The following is a 25,380-nucleotide window of genomic DNA, read 5'->3' on the forward strand; positions in this document are numbered from 1 at the left end:
AACTTAGAGCTGTCGCTGACTGTCCCTCTCACACCTTCTCTGGTGCCACCTTTGGCAGTGCTTGGAGAAGAACTATGGAAAATGATGGTCAGCGGCACTGTTCCCTTTAAGGCGTGCGCACATTCACAAGTTTTTGGATGAATGCTCAGTTAATTTTAGATCCCGCTCAGATTGAATCAGGAAGGCCCCACTCTGAATGCACGTGCGCACACACTGCCTTGATACTGCCACCCAGAACAAAACTCATTCCGCACAGAGATGAAAAAGATTAGAGGGACCACTGGTCAGAGGGGTTGCTAGGTGCTTAAAGATCTGGGCCTGGGCCCACAGCCCCCTTTTGATAATTAAAAGCCCCCACCCCGCTCTGCCAAGAATTACGTATGTGTTTGAAATCTGTAATATTATGATACAGCACCTATGAATATGCTGCCTTATATGTGCTGGGTGAATATGAAGCAGTAGAGAGCTGGGTGACCCTAGGAGCTCTCTTCCATGCTCTCTGCAGGTGCCTCCACTGCTGCATTGCACTTCTAGAAGAGATTATGGAGGAGGGAGGTGGCTGATGAGATTTGGGCTCTGCGCTGGGGCTCCATGCCCTATGGGCCACCCCTTAATGGTGCCCCTAATGATGATCTAGTTCTGTGTCACACTCTAGGGCAGTTTCTTCCATTGCAACACCTAACAGGTACTATCAAAACTCATGTGCTACAGCCAAAGTTCTTGTCTGCATCTAAAACTCACGTAAGTTCATGAGAGACTGTCCTTCTGAAAAGGCTTAAAGTGCTTTTATTTGGGTTTCATAGCTTTAGGGCAAGTGGATATCCAAAAACGAGTTTTTATCCTGGCACACTTTTAAGAATGTCCTAACTACTACTTACGTCAGCCTCCTGGCTGATTCTTTTTAGCTCATCTTCAAGCAGGCAAAGAGCAAAGTTTGCAGCCTGCATAAACAGAATTGGACTAATCTGTGCAGATGATTGGGGGCCATCTCTTTTATTTCACTTGGAGGGATGGCAACCATAAATTGATCAGGCCTCTAGCTCTTGCTGTCTTCTGGGGGAACTAAATGAGACGAGTGAATTCATTTTTCATTGATTCATTGGTTTTAATTCATAAAATCTCCTGTATACACCCTCCATAAATGCAGTATGTGCTTTTGATCTATGTGTGAATCATGTGGGATTGATTCATGGGAAACTCACTTTGTGGCTTATTTGTATTAATATTAGTTTTTATTTTGAGTTTATGTAAAGTCAGTCTCATAGCAGTGTTCTGCCTAACACTTGCAGGTTATACAGCAGGTGATACATGTTAGTACATATCAATTCCTGTGGTGGCAGGAATATGTGTTGCAGCTCATGTGAATTTTGAACACAAAACGAACGGTTGCATTTGATTATCTCTTAGCTTGTGTGAAAAGTGTTGGTTTTAGGCTTGTCAAATGGGCAGGTACTTGGAATGTAATAGCAAACAGACTGGAGAGACATATCTTTGGAGTGTAACTCAGGGCTTTCTAAATCCAAGTGTCAGGAAGGTGCCTGCAAACTTAACTGTGGCAGCTAGATTAGGATGTTCAGAAGTAGTTATTTAAGAAAACCTGTTTCTCCCAGACAGCCCTGTTTTTGTTCCAAGTATGTTACTTGTAGAGAAGATAAAGAGAAGCCCATTTAACTCTCCACATAATGTCTGTCAGTAAGTCTGGTAATTTTGTCAAGTGCTTGTTTTCTGGCTCCTAAATTTTGAGGCTGACTCCTAGATCCAAAGAAAATTTGTCAAGGCCTGGTATAAATAATCTTATGTGCCTGGATTTAAAGCTGGAAATCTTGCTGCAGTGGATGTTGTGTGATTCTGCTTCAGAATCTCTTCACATTTCAAGCCCTCCCCTTTCCTCAGTATGAAATCAGTTTCAGGCTTGGTGAGCATCTGTGACATGTGCCTGTGGAAGTTTGAGGATGGAGGCCAAACTGAACATCCATCAAGTGCCATGCCAGGGGCGTAACTATAATAGGGCAAGGGGAGACAGTTGTCTGGGGGCCCACTGCCTTGGGGGGCCCCCCAGAGGCAAGTCACATGACTGAATCCTCCAGCCACGCACACTCCCAGGCTTCCTTCAGTTGTATTCATCCTTCGAAATTGATGTGGGTGTTAAGACTTGAAGCGACCAGAACAGCATGTCTTTCTCTAGTACCATTAAATAATTTGCATCATCCACAATTTACAAAACCTCTTCAAAAATAATTTAGGATGATGATCTATTGTGGCATATATATATATATATATATATATATATATATATATATATATATATATATATAATATCTATAAAGTTATAATATAAATTTTACTATGCTTTTTATTACCACTATTCAGCCTCATTTAAGATTTCTTTACTTCATGAGTTGAGCTTCAGTGGGGGGGGGGCATTTTAAAATCTTGTCTTTGGGCCCACTCCAACTTTGCTACGTCCCTGTGCCATGCAACAGCTTTATCTGTGTTTCTATATGTAGTTTGTGCCTCCCCACCCCCTTCTACCTTGGACTGGTCCTTTCTTAAGTAAGCTATAGCAATGCATGCACTCTTCTGTAGACTCATTAAAACCTTGAAGAGGGGTGGATGAGTTGTTGGGGGAGGGAAAGATGTGAGGCATGAAAATGTCTGTATTGGTTATATGTGGAATGAAGATGATGACCCCCTGAACTTCTCAACTCCAAGCAAAGAAGAAGCTCCTCCCTTAAGGCCATAATCACATCACTGCCGAGAGATTGGTGTGCCTGGGATATAGCACACAGGACTTTTCTAAGCCATATAAATTTCAGCCAGTTAGTTAATGGGGGTTGGTTCCTTCTGAGTTTTCCTCTGTTGTTGCTCTGATCTCTGAAGTTGAAGAGGGGTGGTGAGCCATGCAAATTGCCTGGCTAGTTAGATCATCCTGCAATTGCTTGCCTTGTGCTGTTGGAGAACATGGATTTTTATAGTGACCTTTTCTGTCATTGCTTTCCAGGCAGAGATAACTAAGAATTGTGGCATGACAATATAATCAGCAGTGATGAAAATGAGAGAAGCCAATACAGCTGAGGGGAAACTGTGCCTGTGTAGATATCTAACACTTTAACCGTTCAGGCTCCCCCATGCCCAGATGTTTGCCATTAACAGTTTCCAATATTTGTAGTGTTTAGTGTATGATTCTTTCACTTTTAGAAACCCACCTTTTGACTACTTGAGGTAAAAGAAAATAGGTTGTGATTTCACATAAAGCAGATTCTGTTGTTATGAACAACTGTGGGCCCAAGCCGCTGGGAAGCTTTCCTCCTGCACACGGCCAATTCAAATTATTGTGGACAGCACAGCTTCTAAACAGGAGAAAGTGTATTCAGAAAAGTTGAGCCTGCTCACTGTTTTTATCCCATGTTTGTATGTGTTGCTTACTAATAAATGATTATTAGTCTTAGACTTGATTAGATATTGATTAGACTTGAATACTTGCTGTTCCAGTGTCTGCACTTGGGCTGCATCACGAAGGACATAAATCCTGAAAGACTCTAAAAGATCTAGGAAGGAACACAAGAAGAGTCTTGATGGAAGGCCTATATAGCATCCTATTTTCCACAGTGGCTCATCAGATGCCTCTGGGAAGCTGAAGAACAAACGCTCTTTGCACTTGAAAGCTCTTTATTAATCGCCCCTATCTTTCTGAAGTAAGGGGGAGAACCTGTGGGCACCAGTTGTATCTGAATTGGACAATGAAGTCATTGTCATGTAACTTAATGCAATATAATAAAGTTGCTTCTTGTGTTTTTGCCTTTCCAAACCAAATATCTTCATATTCCCTACTATTCCTGGACTCGTGCCCCTTTCTGCAGAACTGCAAAGGCCTCATTTTCAGTCTCCTTAACTGCAGTAGATTTTAAGCTAGGACTGCAGGAGCTGTAAATGTCCATTGTTTTTGCATGATGATTAAGAAATTGGTATGAAAACTGCATCCCAATTGCAGCAGAAAGTGACTTTTGAGATGGCACAACACGAACTGGATTTTGCCCTGGAAACAAATGGTTTTAACTTCCTTATAATGGAAAAGGTGATCAACACCTTCGTTAACTGAGTGAGATAGTGCATCACAGCTCACACACACTGTGGACTTTTAAACTATGCCCTCAGAGGCCTGGTGAAGAAAAGCATAATGGCTTAGGGTAAACTGGTTGTTAAAGAATGAATTATATAATATGAAAAGTGCCATAGATACAGGTAAGGCATGGAAGTTTTTCACACCTGGCTTTTAGTCCTTATCTCCAGAATGGAGGTGTGTGTTCACATATTGGCCAAAGTTACCTTGAAGTCTCTGCGAGCTATTGGGAAGCACTTCACACACAACTCAGGTTTTTCATTCTGCGTTAGAGTGTAGCCTGATTTTAAATCTGGGGTTAAAAAATCCATTTTTTGCATTGGCTTTTTGGCAGTAAAACCTTGCTGTGGTAAAGCCTGTTGTCTGAGAAAGCTCACAGTCTTGGAAACAATAGTGCCACCTACTGGTTGGTTTGGGGGTGTGTGTGTTAACCTGTGGCTAACCAAAAGTGGTTTGTGTTCAATGCCCAAATGGTTCCGAATTGGATGGTTAAAACTTTCCTTTTTAAAAAAAGTGTGTGCTCGCGTGCATGCGCATGTTCCCCTTCTCCAACGCTAGTGCCTTTAAACAGCTAGATAAGAAAAGGAGATGTTTGAAGAACAAGAGATTAACCTGATTGTCAAATTAATCATTAAGTTAACTTGAGTTGCCAAGCAGAGGAAGCAGAAGTGGGCCAGATTTATTGGGGAAATGAAGTTAAGTGCCATCTGTTCAGTCTAACTACATGTCCCTCCCTATCAAGATGGGTACAAAAGTCTGGCATATTTGCCAAGAAAGTGTTACGGTGAGACTTGAATAAGAGCATCACTGGAAGAATGTCCTCCTTCTCATGGAACTGGCTTAGAAAGAAGAGACCTGGGTTCATTCCTGGCCGTCTCCATGGCACCTTCAGCTGCAACGCCTCAGTCTTCTCCTTTTTAGCTGCACAACTAATCGTTCATTGTTCTTCTTGATGACCATACCCTCCATTTTGCTGTTTTGTACCCAGCCTCTAGTATAGGGTTTTATGTGGCATTCCTAAGTAGCACAAATAAGTAATTCTCGTGACTTTAAAATGGGTATGTAGTACTGGCAGTCCAGAACCTCTCTCTGCATATAAGGGTCACTCCTTGAAATAAGAAGGTAGCAAGTTAAAGACATCTTGTATACTCTATAATATGTGGAATTTGCTCCTAGGAAATGTTTGTAATAAGAACTCATCAAGACAGGAATATCAGCTAAAGTGTTTATTCTCTAGCTTGGAGTGTACTTCAGTAGATTGCTGGATGCACAGAGGAAAAAGATAATTCATGGGTATATATAGGACACATTCATATTATAGGTTTGCAGCCACTTTAACTCTTGGGGCTCCTCACCAAGGAATGGTGGGGTGTTTTACTTGTGTCTTACAGAATTTTGTTTAAACATTCTCGCATACTACAGCTCCTGAGGTTTTGGGGGAGAAACCATGGCACCTAACATAGGAAGCTGCCATATACTGAGTCAGTCCGTTGGTCTATCTAGCTCAGTATTGTTTTCACTGATGGGCAGCAGCTTCTCCAAGGTTGTTGGCAGGAATCTCTCTCGCTTCTATCTTGGAGAAGCCCGAGAGGGAACATGAAACCTCCTGTTCTTCCCAGAGCGGCTCCATCCCCTGAGGGGAATATTTTACAGTACTCACACATCAGTTCTCCCATTCATATACAACTGGGGCAGACCCTGCTTAGCTAAGGAGACAAGTCATGTTTGCTACCACAAGACCAGCTCTCCTCTCCTAAGCTAGTTTCAAAACCATATAAAGTCATATAGACTTGTTCCTATAATGGGGAACCAAGGATTACACAGATGGAACCTAGGCAGTGGGCAAGATGGACCATTTAGCTGCAGTAAGATTATCCTTAATGGTGAACAAAAATATCATCCATAGAACTGCCTCTAGTAGCTTATCCAGTGGAGTTTGCTGTATGTATTAGTAACATCCAACTGAATTGATTCTCAAACAAATGTGTTGATGTTTGACTGTATTATGCTTAACTTTCTTTGTTCTTATGCAGAATGTGAAGCACATGAAAAGTTCAAGAAGTTCAGTTTGCCATCCTGAGCCCAGGATCTCAACTAGCTTGACCAGTGGGCAACATAACGGAAGTGGTTCACTGCTAGCTACAAAATGGCCACTGACCTCTTCTTATTGAGTCACAAAAGAAGACACAGGACTCCAAAACCCTGCTCTGGATCATCTTAAGGAGAATGCTGTTGGCTTGGCACAGCTCTCTCATGCTGCGGTGCAAAGGCGGTGTGGCTCAGAAAGCCTGGGTCAGCATGCTGTTCCAAAACCGCAAGGCCCAGCTCCTGTTGGTCAACTCTCTAACTTTTGGCTTGGAAGTTTGTCTGGCTGCAGGCATTACCTATGTGCCACCGCTCTTGCTGGAAGTGGGAGTAGAAGAGAAGTTCATGACTATGGTTCTAGGTAGGTGGCTTTCTATTTTTGTAAGATGTACATTGCTTGCACGGTGCATTGTGGGATTCCTGGAGGCTGGACTTTGCTCCCCGGTCTCCCAGATTGCTAGACAGCTTGCTGCCGTGGCGATAATGTGGGCGTGTGAGCGGCGTGGCTGGGAAGGAGTGGTGGTTGTGTGTGGGAAGGTAGAAATGATCCTGCCTCCCCAGGTATTGTGGTCATGTGGACAATCTTCTAGTGTAATTTTTTGGCATCCATAAGCCAAGCAGAATAACTGTCTTCCTTAAGGAGGCTTAAATAGACAAACCAAGCAAAATTTAAGGGGGAGGAGATTTAAAGGGAAAAATATGGTGTCCATTTTGACCCTCGATTACATCAATGAAGAAAAACACAATCTTCATATCTTAATCCATAAGTGGAACACATACCATTCTGGGAGGTGAGGGTGTGGAGCAGAGAGATTGGATTTTGTACATCCCATAGCAATTTATTGTTCTTCTTTAGTGAGACATGTCCTGATCTTTTGAGCCTCATGGTCTGAGGGCCTGACTCCATAGGGCAACTCATAACTTTTGCTTAGGTGCCCTTTTTATTGGTTTCTGAGTGACGGCCACCATCTTGTCAAAGCTTTCCCCTTCAAATAACATTTCCCCCCTCTTAATTCTAGGGATTGGGCCTGTTCTAGGTCTAGTGTTCGTGCCACTCATTGGCTCTGCCAGCGACCACTGGCACAGCAGCTATGGCCGCCGGCGGCCTTTCATCTGGGTCCTGTGCCTGGGAGTTCTACTGAGCCTTCAGATCATCCCTCATACACATCATCTGGCCAGTCTTGTTGCCTTGGACACCCGCTCTGTAGAGATCGCCTGCCTTATCATGGGCATTGGCCTGCTTGACTTCTGTGGCCAGGTCTGCTTCACCCCACTGGAGGCCCTTCTCTCCGATCTCTTTCAGGAGCCTGACAACTGCCGACAGGCCTTCTCTATGTACTCCTTCATGGTCAGCCTGGGTGGCTGCATCGGATATCTGCTGCCAGCAATTGACTGGGATAGTAGCTTCCTGGCTCCTTACCTGGGGGGGCAGGATGAATGCCTCTTCAGCCTCCTCACCATCATCTTCCTCTGCTGCGTCCTGGCCACTGCTTTTGTGACAGAGGAGGTGGCAGTCCAGGCGGAAGTGTTGTCGGGTCCTGCAATGAAGGGTTCCTCCAAATCCCCGCCCCTCGGCTGCTGCTCTTGCTGGGTTCCAAAGAGCTTTTTGAAGGCCGGGCATCTGGTCCAGGCCTTTAGGAACCTTTGTGCCTTGGCCCCACGTCTGCACGGACTCTGCTGCCGCATCCCCAAGGTGATCCGGCAGCTCGTTGTGGCCCAGTTGTGCAGCTGGATGGCTCTCATGACTTTCATGCTGTTCTACACAGACTTTGTAGGGGAAGGGCTGTACCAGGGAGTTCCCCGAGCTGAGCCGGGCACAGAAGCCAGGAGACACTATGATGAAGGTAATTGGATTGGTGGGTCTGGGGTGGGAGAGGGAAGGTAAAAAGATGTTGTTTGGTTATGCCCCTATAAGACAGTAGGTTTTGACACTAAACTCCTTCAAAGTTATGGAATCAAAACACCCTTTTACATAATTCTGATAAACTATCCAAGCAAAGCAGACTGCAATTTACCTTTTTCTAGGCTGTGTGTTTGTCTTTTCCCGCCAAATTCTGGGGTCTTGCTGAATTTGGAATCCTTTAGGATGGGGGCAGGAAGTGAACACAAAGAGGAATGGAATGAGGACAGTTATTTTAAGTATGGTTCTGTGATAGTTTGGCTTTAGATCTGGGAAATGCAAACTGAAAAACCTCATTCAACGATACATTTGGTGAATTGCCTTGGCTTATTTATCCTCTCTTAAGTCTCCATTTCCCTCACTATACTAATAAAGAATCCTTTTCAAAATACCCAAATAAAGCTTGCTTCTCAAAAGGTCCAGAAAGCCCATAGGCCTGAAGCTGTGTACAAATCCATATACCTGCTAAGGACAACTTTCCTGTTAATTTATATGGTATGGAATAGAGCAAATGTGAGTACCGTGGACCTGCTAGCCCCATGCCACTTATGAAAAATCTCTCTGCAATCCAATGTCTCTCCAAGAACAACTGCTTTTCCTTTTTAACAACTAGAGATTGTAGTTTGCCATTCATGTTTGTATAAGGCAGATCCTCATATCTTTCCAGAAGAATAGGACCCGGCCAGTTGTCCACCTAGTATGGCAATGTTGACCCTGACTGGCAATAGCTTTCTAGAATATTGGACAGAAGTCTTTCCTTCATCCTGCTAGCAAATACTGACCAACATGATATGCAGCACAACACCAGAGTTGCTCAACAGCCAGCACGGCTGTGCATGTGCTAGGCAATTCCAACAGTGTTGCACATGTGGGCAGTTGCTTTAAAACACATGCTCACAATTGCACAGCGCTGTTTCCATTGCAAGCAATGTTAAGTAACAATGAAAATCTTGTTAAGTAGTTGCAAAACTGCCAACATGGATAGGGCTTCCTTCCTTCCTCTCTCTCTCTCTCTCTCTCTCTCTTTCTTTCCTTCCCCCCTCTCTCTTTCTTTCCTTCCCCCCTCTCTCTTTCTTTCCTTCCCCCCCCCTCTCTCTTTCTTTCCTTTTCCCCCCCTCTCGCTTTCTTTCCTTCCTTAAGAACATAAGAGCCTTGCTGGATCAGGCCCAAGGCCCATCTAGTCCAGCATCCTGTTTCGCACAGTGGCCCACAAGATGCGGTTGGAAGCCACAGGCAGGAGTTGAGGGCATGCCCTCTCTCTTGCTGTTATTCCCCCTGCAACTCCCCTTCTTTCTTCTGCTGCAATGGTCTGAACTTGGAGCCTTGTATATGCACATCTTATTAACTGCACTTCACTAAAACATGAAGACTCATTGCTACTATCACAGTGTGCTTTTGAAGTGACCCCTTTGGCTGAAAAAAATGCCCATCCTGAAAGAGACTTTGGAGTTCCCTTGTCATGCTTGTTCTTTTGTAACAATATTTTACAAAGTCTGCATTTTGGACATTTCTCCCACTTGGGAGGTAGGCAGGCTGTGTTTCATATGTGACATTGTGGAGGAATAGGAATCACTGGAAACTTGCTCATCGGTTTTCCTACATGACAAAGCTGAGGCCTCTCATTATGATTCACTACCTTGAGTCATTTGGTTTCAAACTTGGCATAAGAAGCCATATATTTCCCTGCTTCAGCGGGCCTGAATCCCTAGTAAGTGTGCATAGGATTTTAAATTGGATTTGTTGATGAACCGGGAACAATACTTGCTTGTTTGGTAAGGTGTTTTTTTTAAAAAAAACCAAAACACTAAAACTTCTCATGAATTTAACACTGGATTGGGGCCCATGCGTCTTTATTTTTCAGTGCAAATAATAGCCATGATTTGCATTGGGATTAAGGTGGGTGTGTTCTTTGTCTCATCTGCAGTCCTGGTCTGGATCAAGCCCTAGTGGTTGCTATCCACGTTTAAATTACAGATTGGCCCAAATGATGCAATCTACGTATTGTCTGATTTGGCCCCAAGTTGCAGCAAGAACCTCCATCTGTCCTGTGAATGGCGTGTGCCATTCTACATGTATGGATTCTCTTCTTGTTGCATTAACTTTTTGAAAACTGAATGTAGATCTGGGTTGCTGTCCCCCACATTCTCTTTCTTAACTTAAAGGTGCTTCCCAGCACAATTCTATGAATGTTTACACAGAAGCAAGTCCCACTGTGTCCAGTATGGTTAGGGTTTCAGCCTTAGTTTCAGGATTTCTTGAATGCCTTGTGCGAGAACTCCTTGATCTCTTGTCTTTTGTTCCAGGATAATTCTTCATTTCAAGGTCTGAGTGACCCAGCTTGAATGTAATGAATAGTTAATATTTATACTCTAATGGTGCCCATGAAACCTATTCAAATTGGTGCTTCCAGAGTGCACACAATGGCATTGGGCAATTGCAGCAAGACAGAGCCAGAGCCGATGTAATCTTTGGAGATGCATGGAAGATTTTATGGCTGAGAAACTAGAATTTGGCACCAGTTTATAAATGCCATTTCCAACATTGCTACTATCACGGAATTTGGTTCTGCCTCCTCAGATGAAGAAGTTAACTGTGGCCAAGATCTGTGAGCCCTTAAGTTACTGCTGTTCACAAGTCAACTTGGCCACAGCTGATGTCTTCATAAGTGCATACTTGGCCAACCTCCTATGAATCTTTAAAACTGTAAAGTAATACTAATGGATCCTTTATTGGATGCAGGCTGCCTCTGGCTTCAGGGGGAGTGAGAGACAAAGCTTCCCGAGCTCTTTGTTAACCTACCTATGGTAGGTTTTAATTGAAGGTATTTCAATTAATTACTCTTAAAGCACCTTCATTTGTACTTCTATCCAGCCTACTTGGTCTTAATTATAAAATGGGTAACTGCAGGACTGGGACAATTAACAGATTCTTCCTATCTGACAAAATGGGGACAGCTGAGACTTAAAGCCAAATTAGTGCCCAAGTCACTGAGATGGCTATCTAAGACCTGCTGCCTTGCTAGCCTGTTCCCTCACCCACTGTACATGTCTCTTCTCAGGTATCCGGATGGGAAGCCTGGGCCTCTTTCTCCAGTGCATCATCTCCATCTTCTTCTCGACAATCATGGACCGGATGGTGAAGCGGTTTGGAACACGGATGGTCTACCTAGCCAGTGTGGTCTTGCTCCCGCTGACTGCCTTCATCATGTGCTTCTCACAGAGCATCGTCATAGTCACTGTTTCTGCTGCTTTGACAGGGTTCCCCTTTTCAGTGCTGCAGATCCTGCCATATACACTGGCTTCACTTTATCATCATGAGAAGCAGGTGGGGACGTGTGAATGTGAGAGAGTGAACCAAGATGTATAATGCCTCTTGTGAAGGGAGGGAGGAAACGCAGGCAAAGCAGAGTCTTGCCCAAAGTGATAAAGGGCCTAACTGCATTTGGGTGGTGGTTCTGATCTGTGGGTGGGGCCTACCAGAAATAGCTGTAGGAGTGCTCCATCCTACTCAGCAGCTGAATGAGATAGGAGGAAAAGTCCTCCTCCTCAGAGAGAGTCTTGCAGAAAATCACCTCCTACCTTGGTTTTTTACTTGCACACAGTCACAAAATGGGAGCGTGTATGGCTCCTGATCTTGGGTAGGATACTTGTTCTACCCAGTTTCTCTTTGTGTGAACGAGCCTTCTATGTTCCCATAGACACCTTCAGGCAGAAAGGTGGCAGAATTGCTGGTGAAAGCTCATGGTATAGAAAACCAGATTGTTTGAGGTTCAGTTCATTGAAGCATTTTGCTTTGTTGGTACAGACTTAGAAGTTATTTTCCCATTTGCATTCTTAAGTAAAGTCTAGGGAAGTGGCTTAAATGGCTGAAGGTATGGAGTTGCTGGATATAGGTTTTAAGTGTACAGTTGGCAGTCAGGTTGGTGACAAGGTTTGCCTGATACAGATCTTTTCCACTTCCCACCTGCTTCCTTGTATACATGTAGGGAAAAGCAGTATGGGAAGTGGCACTGATCCTGTAACCAAAAGAAGTCTACATTTAAGTGCAGCTAAGACCAAACAGACTTATTTTGGCATGAACTTCTTTCAGCTGTCCTAGACCTCTACTTTATTCAATATAGATAATTGCCTTTTGAAACTTTAGTTTTTAAGAAGTCCTGTGATACATTGCCTTGCCTCTCTTCCACCATATGTAGACAGAGGTGCTCTTACCCCTGGACATCAGGGCCGAAGTCCTGGGCCTTCACAGCCACTGGGGCCCCCCAAATCCTCTTTAGTCTGTCCCAGGTGGTGTGGTCACCCAGCCAAGCATGATGATGCTTAACTTGCGGGTGGCTGGGTGGGGCTCCAAAGGTTTTTAGGTCCAGGCTCCAAAATTACCTAGGTGCACCTCTGTATGTAGATGCTTTTTATAAGAAGCAATGTGTTTATGTGCAAACAGTGATTATATACACACATCCTTGAAGTATGAAGCACAGAAATGTTGATGGTAACAAAGATTAGGAGCCTTGTAAAAATGAAATTGGGATGAAGAAGGCTGTCCTAGATTTGAGTTGACAGTTTTTAGATGGTTCCATCTGAGAACGAATATTGGCAAAAGACCCTATAAGTACTATGATATGGGACTCTAATGCAGGGGTGGGCATTAGGTAGGTCAGGAGCTACTGGTAGCTCCCAGACGTCTGAATTAGTTCTCCAGGGCCTTTCCCAGACAGCGGGCTTAACAATAGAGTTAAGTGGGGTAAAGTAGAGCGAGTTATGAGGTAATATATTAGCCACATTAAGCGCAATAAAGATAATTAGAAGAAAATATGGGGGCCATTTACATAGGGCTGCTTTAATAGGGTTCTGTTGGTTCCTTCCAAATTCTTGTAGAGACCATGTAGAGTGTTGCACTCCCAGAGTGGTACACTCCAAGTGGTACTTTATGGTGAACATAAGTAGGCTTTTTTTAAAGCCTTGCTTTTTGCTTTATAAATAAATAAACATTTATTTGCTTGCTTGCTTGGTGATCTTGCGGAACATCGTATGTACCAGCACTTGTAGATGATGTTCTGCAAGATCACCAAGCAAATGGTTAAAAAGAAAGAAAGAAAAACAAAAAAGTGAGGCTTTAAGAAAAGCATGTTCTTATGTTCACCATAAAATACCACTGGGAGTCAGTCAGGAGGCTTTTCAAAAGGAAAAACAAGAGGTAAATTTTATTAAAAGGCGGGGGGGGAATGTACTATGTGGGCGCATAGAATGATGTTCCTTCCGCAAGATCACCAAGCAAACGTTTTTTTAAAAGAAAAGGGAAAAGTGAGTCTTTAAGCAAAGAATCTTTAAGCAAGTCTTTAAGCACTCTCACTATGGCCCTTCCATACATCTCAGAATAAATGTCGAGGTACGTCGGAGTATTTCGAAGTATCCCAAAAAGCCACTGTAAAAAGTGGGACATTTTAGCATGGGCATAATTTGCGCAAAGCTCCAATGCACAGAAAAAAACTTGAATTGTGTAAGGAGTGCACCTCAATATCCTGCAGGGTCATCAAGGTAAATCCTCTAATGTGCAAATGCATACCCACCAGGAGCTGGGGCTTGCCTCTCATGTCCTTCCTTTCCAGCCAATACTGCTGCTCTGATTGGCTAGCTGAGTAGGGGCATGGCCATGCCCCTTTTAATTTACTCTTTCTTCAGGTGCTCATGGTTGCTTTTACTCTTTCTTACATTCATTTCTCTCCACTTTCTTCGCCACCCCCACAAAGCAGTTCTTCTTGCTCCCCTCATATCCTGCAGCAAAGTTGTCCTGTTAAAAATAATTTAAAATTACTTATTCTGTCAATGTAAATTTTTTTTATAAGCTGCTATGTTCAGGAGGCAGCTGGCTCTACCTTTTGAAGCCACCATTTTGTGATTGGCTCTGCATCCGCAACTGGCTGTTTTGTGGTAGTAGCAGCTCCCAAGGCTCTGGCAAAAATGTAGCTGCCAGAAGGCCATCCCTGCTCGAATGTTATGGTAAACATAATAAATGAGGTCAGGCAGTCTGAGAGAATGTGGCCTTTTCCGTGGATGGATAACTTACCAGTATGATTAAAAATAAATAAATAAATAAAATTCAGTGCTTGGTCTTGCCTACCAGTTCTGTGCCACTGCTGTCTCCCTCCCTCACAGCTTGGCAATGCACACACTTTTCAAAGGGCATTTATATGTACAAGGATAAAGTAAAACAAGAGGTGTGTCTGAACTGGCTCCTTAGGGTCAGCAATTGGGAAAAATCTGAGGAGAACTGATGGTTGTGAACAGGACCATGTCTAGCTTTTGTGGCACCCAGGGCAAAAATAGTTTTGTGAGACCCCGCCCCACAATGATGAATCTATATTGCTCCAGCCCTGCCAGAACTAGCAAAGGCCCTGTTCTGCAGTGTGGGCCCCCTCAGATGTGGGGCCTGGGCAACTACCCCCCCCGCTAGGCTCCCTTCATACAGCCCTGGTTGTGGACCTTTATAAGGAGCTGCTGCTGTTACAAGGTCTTGTCTGGCTTTTCACCAACCACATTGATAACCTATCTAATTCTTGAAACCGAAAAAAGAATTTTGCATGACCCAATGTTGTTTTAATAACTATCACTATAGTACATGATTTTTTGCCAGTTTTGTGCCTGGGGTAGATGTCCCTCTTAAACCGCCTTGGGATGCCTTATGGAAGGCAGTATAAAATTGAACAATGGTCTCAAACTATCTTAATTGCACTTCTGATAAATATATACGTCTCCTTGTATCCATCTTCCTCTTGAGTGTTACTGTTTTAAACTTCCTTTATCTGACCTGCCTCTTGTCTACCCTTTCTGTCTGCTTTCTGTGTTGCTTTTTTGTGTGCCTCTCCTGAAGTGAGTCAACACAAAGTTCATCCATAACCGCTGCCAATCCAGTGTTGAGAAGCCTGCAAGACTAACCCTATCTGAAGCTTCACGCTTGCAAGCCGTGTAAGTCGGTTGCATTTCATGTATGCCCTTGAGTCGTGTTGTGATTATAAGAGCAAGATTATACTTCCCAAGTGTGAAATTTGGCACTTTGGGATAGGTTCCTGGACTGCTCTGTTTGCGTAAGGAGTCTGAGGAAACAACTTGGTGTTTAGCACATGACCCTACATAAACTACAGGTTCCCAAATGGCAAATTCCTGAGGCTCTACCTCCTTCCATGACCCAAATCTGAACAGCACTCTTTGAGTGTTCAAAATATTTCCTAGTCTTTTTATTTTACCATTTTCAAAGCAGCCCTATTGCATTCTACAGCTGAAACGGAAGGTAAGACAATCTTGCTCAAGGTTGCATGGTCCATGCCTTTCCCAGGATCCATACCAAATATGCGACTTGAATGAAAACCTGTCCAAATCTCTCTCACTCTGTGCCAGAGCAGTACATCTATGTTAGGAGTATATGTTTAAATATATAAGGTCAAATAAGGGCTGGTCTATTTAGATTGAGGGTCTCTTGGTGAAAATCCCTGGAGGAGACTAAATGACACTAAATAGATAGTAGATAGACAAATCTTTATTCAGTCACAGACCAGAAAAAAAGGGTGGGGGAGAATACATCAAAATATCAAGAAAAACATCAGAGAATAGTGGTATCCAACAGCTATAATACAGAGAAGTTAAAGGGCTGTAGAAGATATCATAACTTGTCTAATCCTATTAGCAATCAAAAGAAATTTGGCCGCATTCTATGTAACCTCAACATCTCGATCCTAAAATAGCTAATACGAGATTCATCCGAATGGCCATAACGATTTCTTAGATATGGACCAATAAGAACAACCTGAAAAAATAGATAGTATTGAATCCTTTATAGCCTTAGGTCAGTGTTCTTCACTTGAAGGCCTGGGAGCCAGTTCAGCAGTGGAACAGTCTGCCGGGGAGGGGGTGCTCTCCTTCACTGGAGGTGTTCAGACAGAGGCTGCACAGCCATCTGTCAGGGAGGCTGTAGCAGTTTCCTGCACTATGAAGTTTGCACTATCAAGTTTCCTGCACTATTTGAAGACCTCTGAGGTCCTTTCCAACTCTGCTGTTCCAAGATTCTATATCTGCCTGTTTGTGTCTGAAAGGGGGAGAACTCTATCTTCAGAAAAGAAGAGATGTCCCGGAGAGGGAGGCTGCACGCCTCCCCTCCCACCTTACATCACTGTGCTCCAGCACTTGAAGCACTCTCTCCCCTGCCTGGCTCACGTTCAGTACCAGAAAGTGAAAGGGAAGCAAGGGAGGGAAGAGTTCACCTCCCTTCACCCATATGCACCTTTTGTTCTAAAAATTAAGACGAATGGTCTGACTCAGTATATGGCAGCTTCCTATGTTCCTATGTCTTCAAAAGATTCTGGTCGCTTATGATTATTCCTCTGTGGTTTTTTTTTTTTTTTGGTTTTTTTTTAAGATAAGTTCTAAAAACGGTTTACATAGCAAAAGAATTGCAGCTACTGCCATCTAGCTTATAGAAAACCAAGTGGACATCTAGGACCAAGTAGCAAATTGAATACAACAGTCTGTCAGCCTTCCTGCACAGGATTTCAGCATCATTCATTGCCAGGCAAACTTGACCCACCAATTCCATAATGAAGGGATGTAACTCCTCCTGAAGTGCGAAGTGTGCAAATAATGAGTGTAATGCAAATTCATAATATATTTGTTTGCAAAACTTGGCTTTGTATGGCATGGAAACTGGCATTTCTTTTGGGAGCAGAATGTGCAGGCTCCCACCTAAGTTTACATCCAGACTAATAAAGTGTGGTTAGGGAGGGGTGCCTTGTGAGAAGCGCCAATGCTGCTGCTGAGTTCCTGACTAATGCAGCACCTGTCCTTGCTTGGAGGGGGGATTTTTACAGCCTCCCTTTCTTCCAAAGGCACTCTGTTACATATGTAAACATGTCCCTGAGGGCTGCACAGCTTTCAGGGATGTATTTATGGGTGGCACAGAGCATTGGGGTTGGGGGGGAGGAGAGGTAGTTAAACTTATGTTTTCAACCATCACCAGTATGACTGCTGGCATCATGTTAGTCAAAATCATCAGCAGTGCCAGCGCTTCTCAGAGAGCACCTGTGCTTTGTTCGTCTGGCTGTTTGCCAAAGTCGTAATCTCTAGAGTGGATTCAACATGGAGGATGCATGGAGCACAAGAACTTGGTGGGAGGGGGCTGGTGAGTGTATGATATATTGAATTTGATTAGCAAGAAGTACAAGATAAAACAAAAAGTACTTCTCCATGCAGCATATAGCTAACTTGGAATTAATAGCCACTCTACTGTATGTAGTAACAGCTACTCGTCTTGATAGCTGATAAACTGGTTTTTCTATTCTGTATCTTTTATTTTAAGTAGTGGTGTTGACCTATATGTAATACTGTATTCCAAGTTTCCTGCCTTTTTATGCCCTATGGATTAAAACAAATACGGATTGACAGCTTTAAAGAAAGCGACAATTGTCTGCCTAGCTCTTACCAGTGTGGAACTGGACCCATCAGCTCAAGTTGCTGTATTGTCCAAGTGCTCAGCATAGTTCAAGTTCTGAGGTTTGGGGTTTTTTTGTTGTTCCTTTCTTGGGTTCCTGTGAAGCATCATATCTTATCTTCTACCCTTCCAGATATTTTTGCCGAAGTATAAAAGCAAAGAAGAAGATGCAGCTCAGCTAGACAAGAAACATGACTTTCTCAAAAGCCACCTTTCAGGCCAGAAACTAACCTACCAAAACGGGCATGGTGGGAGCCTCTTCTCTCCTCCTCCTCCTGCTGCCGCCAGCTCTGCCCTCTGTGTCGGCTCACCCTGTGAGGTCTCTCTCATGATGATGGTTGGAGACCCGGACACCACAGCTGCAAGCAGAGGCATCTGTTCAGACCTCGCCATCTTGGACAGTGCATTCCTTCTTTCTCAGGTCATCCCATCTCTCCTCATGGGCTCACTTGTTCAGCTCACGCAGTCCGTCACTGCTTATATGGCCTCTGCTACTGGCTTTGGGCTGGTGGCCATCTACTTTGCAACCAAAGTTGTCTTTGACAAGAGTGATATGGCCAAGTATTCCGTGTAGGGGAGGGAAAGAAAACTGTGAAGAAAAAAACATGGAAATTGTAATGGGTAATATAGAAGAGTCAATAGTGCACATACTGCCTCTCTCTCCTTTCCAGCTTGTGTGGTAATGAGACCTGTGCAAAAACTCTTGATTGAAGGGGGGAAATGCTGGACTGATCTCAGGGTATCAAACAAAAGGGAGTCTGGTCTAAAGTTCTGTGTTTCTCCCTGGCGCTTTCATCAAAGTACATCTTCATAGAAAGAGGCTTGTCTACCAAAGAGGCTTGCAGGTTTGAAAAGTAAAGGCCCTCCACAATTTGTCAAAGCTGTTCTAGTAAAATGAGGGTACTATTAGGATAGCTTTGTCAAATTGTGTGGGAGGATGGCGAGACACTGCAGATGATCTTTCAGTTGCAAATTAAACTGTTGTTGATGATGGGTCTTCATGTTGGATCTAAGTTGTACCCAAGGAACACACTGTTCTCTGTCTTGGGGTGGACTAGAAATACACGGGAAGGAGGCTGGACTTTTGCTTTTTGAAAGGATGTAGGAATGATCCATTCCCTTAACCCATTCCAGATGCGTTGCAAGTCAAGATCAAGGTGGGTATAAATAAGCTGAGCAGAGCTGTGTAGAAGGGGGCTTGTTGAATAGAGGATACTGTGGTTGAACTGGCAGCTACTCTGCAGTGGCCTGACGGAAATGAAAATCCTGGTCATCATCTGATACTTTCCCCCACGTATGTCCTAAACAGAGCTTGCAGTTAGGGCAAACAGATTGGCTGGCGTAAACACAGGCTGGAAAACATGCCTCTCTGGGGACTTGACTTTAAGTGACTGACTGGCACAAACACATTACAGTGCCTTCCACTGTGCTGTTCTGAAAAGGAAGCTTAGTGTGCCAACAGAATTAAAAATGCTTGGGTGTATGCCACCTTTCCTGCTAAGGAGGTAATGTGGCCAGTCTCTCTGTGCTAAAGGGCTCTGCAGAAAACCCAGCTATGTTTCTATAGACCACAAGGCAGGCTTCAAGCTGTGTTTTCTTCCAATGTGTGATCCAGCGTTTCTGCCACCCAGCTAGAGCAGAGCCTTTCCCTCTGATAGGCAAACTTTGCAAAGGAAACTGTTGCTTTTTTAAAAAGAAGAAAAACCACGAACACACGCACACCTCTTTTTCTACAAAGCAATTTTTAATGAGCCATCCAGTTAGCAGCTATTTGCTCAGCGTCATGCAGCTGTCTTCAGTGTAGAGTGTAGCACTTCAATGTCCATTACAAAGCATTCAGGGAGAATAGAATTTTAGGACTCAAAGGGCACCAGAAGGCCAAATCGAACTTTCTTTTCCTGCAAGGCAGAATCCTCTGTATGTTGGGTCCAACAAACGAAAACTACAGAGGCTGTTCTTTGCCTGTTACTCTGTTTTGTTAAAACGTCAGTGCTAATGGTCAACATGGTCCTTTCACGTGTTGAGCTTTGAGGCTGTTGGGTAGGTAACAATTCTTTAGAATTGTAGGGTGCATAGAGACTGCTTAGTCCAGCCCATCTGGTGGCACAAAATCTGCAGTTCTGACAGATGATCTTTTGTATCATCCAGACTGTAATATACCACAAACAACCAGCAGGAGAGACCTATGCGAACCAAGCTGAAGATGTTTGCAAGAAAAATAACTTCATTTAGAGGGGCTTGAGCAAGTCAATGTATCTCACAAAAACTCCTTTTAAGCTCACTAATTAGTGGGACCTAAGGAAGACCAAATAGGAAGATCAAGTTAAAGTCTCTGAAAGGAAAAAGTATCCATTGAGGCATCCCAACAGATGGCTTTTTTAGGGGATAAGCTAGAGGTGGTGGGGTAACCATACATATCTGCCCTATTTGCTTATAAAGTGACTGGTGGGGGATCTATTCTTACATGATACTGAGCACAGAGAGAGAGAGAGAAGGGAGCAAAACCCACCCTCTTCCTCCAACTCTCTGTACTGCTGCTTTAAGCAATTTGCTCCAAGCCTGGCTTAAAGAGCCGGCGTGGTGCAGTGGTTAGAGTGCTGGACTAGGACCAGAGAGACATGAGTTCAAGTCCCCATTCAGCCTTGATAGTTCCTAGGTGACTCTGGGCCAGTCACTTCTCTCTCAGCCTAACCTACCTCACAGGGATATCGTGAGGAGAAACCTAAGTATGTAGTACACTGCTCTCCGCTCTGGGCTTCTTGGAGGAAGAGCGGGATATAAAATGTAAAATAGATAAATTAAAGCAATGGAGTGTGGTGGGATAAGGCAGGAAAGGGCAGATTGAGCTCTCTTCTCTCACATGCACCTTTTCATGTAAAGAGCAGATTCTCTTACCCCCACCCCACCCCCATTATATGTGATCAGAGCAGATGTCTGGATATAATATCTGTGGCTGCTCCATCTTGTCCAGCCTGCCAGTTGAGCTTCTGCACACTGGCTCACTATAGCCTGACTGTGGCTATATTTGATGTTTCAGAGTGAAGGGAATAGCAGGATATGGCAGGAGAATAGCCTCAACTCCTATACATTGCCATAACTAAATCTAAAATATTTTACCATGGTGCTCTTTCTTGATTTAGGTAGTCTAGAAATGTGGCAGGAAGGGATGCAAAGCTACAAGCAAGAAAAAGGAGGAAATTGCTCTGGAGCGGAGGAGTAGCTGCCAGAATCACTGGAAAGCCATGGAGGCTTCTGGTGATCTCAGAAGGAGAAGGGAAGCAGGGAAAACTAAGGGTGGAAGAGGCAAAACTGTGAATATGTTGCTATAAATGAGGGATGTGCATGGAACCATGGAGGCACAGTTCAGCGCCAAGGGGGGTCTCGCTTTAAGGGTGGGGGGTGGGGTTGTACTTACCCCTTCTGGCACTCTGTTTTTCTACAAGGTTTTGGGGGCGGCAGCGTTCCTCCCTGCCCCCGTGGTTTACAGGAAAAAGAGGAAGTACGCGCTGCGCGTGTGCCCACCGCCGCATGCACATCTGCCACACATGTCACACGTTGTGTGCGCACGTCACACACACGACGTGTGCGTGCAATATGCGTGGCGCACGTGCAGGGGGAGGAACGCTGCCACCCCAAAAACTTTGTAGAAAAATGGGGTGCCGGGGGGGGGAAATGGTGGGAGGGGTAAGTACAACCCCCCACCCTTAAAGCAAGACACACACACACACACAGAGCGCCAAACCACCGGACCGGGCCACATCCGCCTCTAAAATGGCCTCTGGACTGGTTCGGCCACATCCCTAGTATAAATTGTCAGGGAGTCCACAAGCCAGGCCCACAAGTTTTGGTCACTGGTACCATCTCAGGGGCCAAATGTTCGTAATGGTGTGGTGGTGGTGTGTGTTTTTGTAACACCTACGCCGCTAGAGATGGAAAATAGATGTAACTGCAGTTACAGCTTTCTGTGTGTGATCACCCCTTTATCTGTTTCCCCAAATGATTAGGATAAAATTGCAGTCACTTTTGCGCAGAGGAAAGGCTTAGTCAGGGTTAGAGTACCAATGAACAAATTGTTGTACTCTATGGAGTGATTTTGGAGGATATTTCTGCCAATTTTTACTTCCATTCATCTGATAACATTGATTTTTTTAAAAAAATCAGTTTTTGTGTGTTTAAAAATTTAAAAACGTTTAAAACACCATTACAAATTTGGCTGCCATGGTCAGGACAATAAATGCATGATAACACGGTTAAAGTATTGCAGTGTTATCAGCTGTCTTAATCCCTAGGAATGGAGACCTCTTCAGAAATCATAATGAGCATTTGTCTCCCCAGGTGTTACGACCACCCCAGCTAGCTCATGCATTAAGCAGCCCATGCAGGGCTGTCTATCTTGCAATTTCACACATGTGGAAGCACAGTCGTGCAGAACAGCATGGACATGGCTTCTTGTTTATGTGCCAGCTGTATGGTGGGGTCTCTGTATTGCTTGTGAAGACTGAAGCATGTTAAGCTCCTCTTGCAAGATGGTGGTCCTTCAACTGTCCCTGTAAATATTGGGCTTTCATTCAGCTTTGGGGCCACTGCTGACAGATCAGTGGATGCACAATTCACTCTGCTTTACTTGCAAATGAATGGGGTCTAACTTTAATCCCATTGATTTTTTTTATCAGAGCTATAAAAGTCTAGAACCTCTTTGTCTAAAAGAAATAGAAGAAAGTGGCAGGGTTGAAATCAAAGGCTATACATATAACTTTCAAAATCCAGTATGATTTGAGTCATTTTGAAATCGGCTGTATGGGATCTTGCAGCCCCTCGGTCCCTCTTGGAAGTTCAGCCTGCCAGTGGTAGCACCTGAAGAAAAAAAATTGAGGAGAGCACAAAAGGGGCACAGCACATTTACGGGTGGGTGAGTACGGTCCCACATATTAGATTTCTGAAACTAATTAGGGGGCAAACTACTTGTGAGGGGATGCTTGCCCCCCTTGTCTTCTTGAGAGTCACCCTTGCTGCCTGTTCCCTTTTAACAGTTCAAACATTAGCCAAGGAAGGAATCTAGCATCAGCATGGGAAAACAGCATGTTTTCCCATCCTTGTGATTACATTCAGCATAAGGCAATTAATTCTCCTCCAAAGCCCAGCCTCTTACTATGTTGTGAGGCTGATCAGTTTTCTCAGGAGGCAGCAAATCTTAGGTATGAAACAAGTGCAGCCAGTTTCTTACTACTAGACATGACGACATGGGTAGTGGCTGTGTCTTTTTAAATAGTTGAAGAGATAGCCTAGCCAACTGAACTTGTATCTCCCCAATCTATTCCTTTCCCCAGACTCGCCCAATTCTAGTTATTACCTGAACTGACTCAAGTGTGGCTTGTCTATGGATCTCCTTGGTATAGGGATTTGTAAGTTCTCCATGAATTCTTCTATGCCAGTTTGGTAACTCTTAATGGCATGTCTTATAGCAAAGTGAAGGTTGTGGGGGAATCTGTTGGGGTTGTGTGTTTTTTAATGTCCCATAAATATTTGTAGAAATAGCGGGGATGGGGGAAGTATGACATGAGACATCTAGATCTTCTTATTAAAGTTTTATTATTTAAAAGGGAAGGCTTGCTTAAGCCAATGTTTCTCACTTTGATTAAGCTTTGGGGGTCCAAAGGATCCTGATACACTAGTCTGAGAACTCAGGATCTAGACAGTACAGGAGTCCTGGTGTTCTCGGCAAGCAGGCATAAAGGAGAGGTGCATGCTGTTAAATAGTAGAGGCTCCAGGCAGTCTTACATCCTGGGGGTGTGCAAGGTCCACATTCAGTGTCTGCTGCATCCCTTCTAAGAAAAATGCTGTTCTGTATCTGGATAAGTGAGGATGATAGCTGCCTGGAAACTGGCATGAGTTCAAACTGGAAGAAATGAGAACAAACCCGCCTTTTAGGGAATTACAGGTGAGGTCTCATTAGGTGACTGTGCAGACTAGCATGTAGGAAAGGTGAGAAGCTATCAGCACTCGAGGAAACTGGAATCTGTAGTTGAGAAGAGACATTAAATTAAGGACTTGTGGCAGGTTATGTAGGGCCCATCCACAGAGCTTACTACCATGCACAGAGCTTACTACCCCAAAATTACTCATGCAGTTTCCGGCTACAGAAATGAACCCTAAAAGCACAGTCTTGCATTCTGAACAAGGGTTCAGAATAGAATAGAGGAATGTCACTTTTATATGTCCTTTCAGTCAGAGGGGCTGAAATTTGCAATCTTGGAACTGGTATAGAACAGGATTATTGAGAATGGACTTTCCTATACTGGAGATGGGCTTATGAAGAATCCAACTGTGTGTCCAGCCACTGGACAAAATGTACAGACATATTTCCACAGTTGCTGTACAATCAATGTTAATTATTTCTCTGTGTAGACCACCCTGAGCCATTTTTGGATGGGCAATATAGAAATCGAATAAATAATAATAATTGTGGTGGCATCCATTTCACAAGCATGTTTCCCTTGTATTGGAGTTCTGTTAGGTGGTATGCCATGTATTCATCCTTCTGCATTTCTGCTGTGCTTCATCCATCCTCCTTTTCTCATACAGCTTTATTTAAAGGGACATACTAAATTATGTTTGGGCCAGTGATTGGATAGTGCCTTGACTTCTCTACAGGAGACTTCTTTTGAATCATTCATTCTAGGGGGACAATATCTCCTATGCTGTATGTATGTTTTCTATAAAAGCAAAATACTGTCTGCAATTTTATTTTTTATTTATTTAGGGAAGTAAATATTTTGTACCTTTTTATGTGCAAGGAATATTAAAATCTATTAAGGTGTGGAAATTTAAAATTGTCTGTTTTCATTTAATGACACAGTTGGAACGTGTGGATTTGGAGCTGCGTGATGAATTAAACCATTCAGATTTCTATCCTGAAATGGGAGAGGAGGACTAAGTAATATCTGATGTTGAAAAGACCATAGAAGGCATTTGAATGCAAGTACACTTAAAAACAAAAGTGCTATAGCTTGTATTATTGGGCTGTTTTCATTTGTGAAATAGAGGCTATATGCATCTAAAAGTATTAAAATCTTAAAATTGTTCAAGAAGCAAGGATGAAAATGTTAGCTGAGTAGCTGAAATCTATAATGCACATTACCATGTGCTGATGGCAGCTTATTGCAAGATAACTTTATTTGTGAGCTGCCCACAACAACCATTATCTGGTCAGCTGACAAAGCAAAACCATAAAACAATTGAATATTGTTGCAAAATAATAAGCTGCAAAATAGGTTTAAACAAAAAGCAAATGAATTGTCCAGAGATGTTGCAATATCAGATGTGAGAACCATCATCTTCTTTAGATAAAGTTGACTGCAGTAATATGGAAAGATCACAACATGTGATTTTGTTGTGAGTTTATGTCCCAACTGCTGTTTTTGTATGCATTTTGCACTTGCATTGGAATTTAGATATATTCTCCTTCGCTCACTCCCCACCACACCCACCCTGGTCCACTTTCCCTATAGCTGGAATCCTCTGTAGGCTGTGTAAGAACCCTCATGGTCAAAAGTGCATGTGTTTCCCCCATGCTCACCTGGTTGGTATTTTTTCAGAGTTGCTGTGGATAACTCCAAATACACACACTCACTCACTGAAGAATAATTGAGCATCCTCTCATCTTACTCAGAGCTGCTCTACTGAAGCTTTCAGAAACTCAGTAGAGTTGTCAGCTCAACTGGCAGGGCCCATGTGCCTTTAACAGCTGCATAATCCACAGAAGTTAGATGACATTTTCCTTAATAATGGATCTTCATACTT

General features: G+C 43.5%; 1 protein-coding gene across 3 annotated transcripts in view; it reads left to right on the top strand.

The window, feature by feature from the left end:
- The window catches only part of SLC45A3 (solute carrier family 45 member 3), a 64,480-nt gene extending 46,255 nt beyond the window's left edge, over positions 1–18,225 (top strand). For all 3 annotated transcript variants that reach the window (XM_053242741.1, XM_053242740.1, XM_053242742.1), the window contains exons 2-5: positions 6,154–6,566; positions 7,225–8,049; positions 11,164–11,429; positions 17,713–18,225. In XM_053242741.1, coding sequence (XP_053098716.1) covers positions 6,347–6,566; positions 7,225–8,049; positions 11,164–11,429; positions 17,713–18,153 — 1,752 coding nt within the window. In that variant the 5' untranslated portion in view covers positions 6,154–6,346 and the 3' untranslated portion in view covers positions 18,154–18,225. The remainder of the gene's footprint in view (positions 1–6,153; positions 6,567–7,224; positions 8,050–11,163; positions 11,430–17,712) is intronic.
- Positions 18,226–25,380: the final 7,155 nt, after the last annotated feature.

Source organism: Hemicordylus capensis, chromosome 4, assembly GCF_027244095.1.
Source record: "Hemicordylus capensis ecotype Gifberg chromosome 4, rHemCap1.1.pri, whole genome shotgun sequence".
NCBI lineage: Eukaryota > Metazoa > Chordata > Lepidosauria > Squamata > Cordylidae > Hemicordylus > Hemicordylus capensis.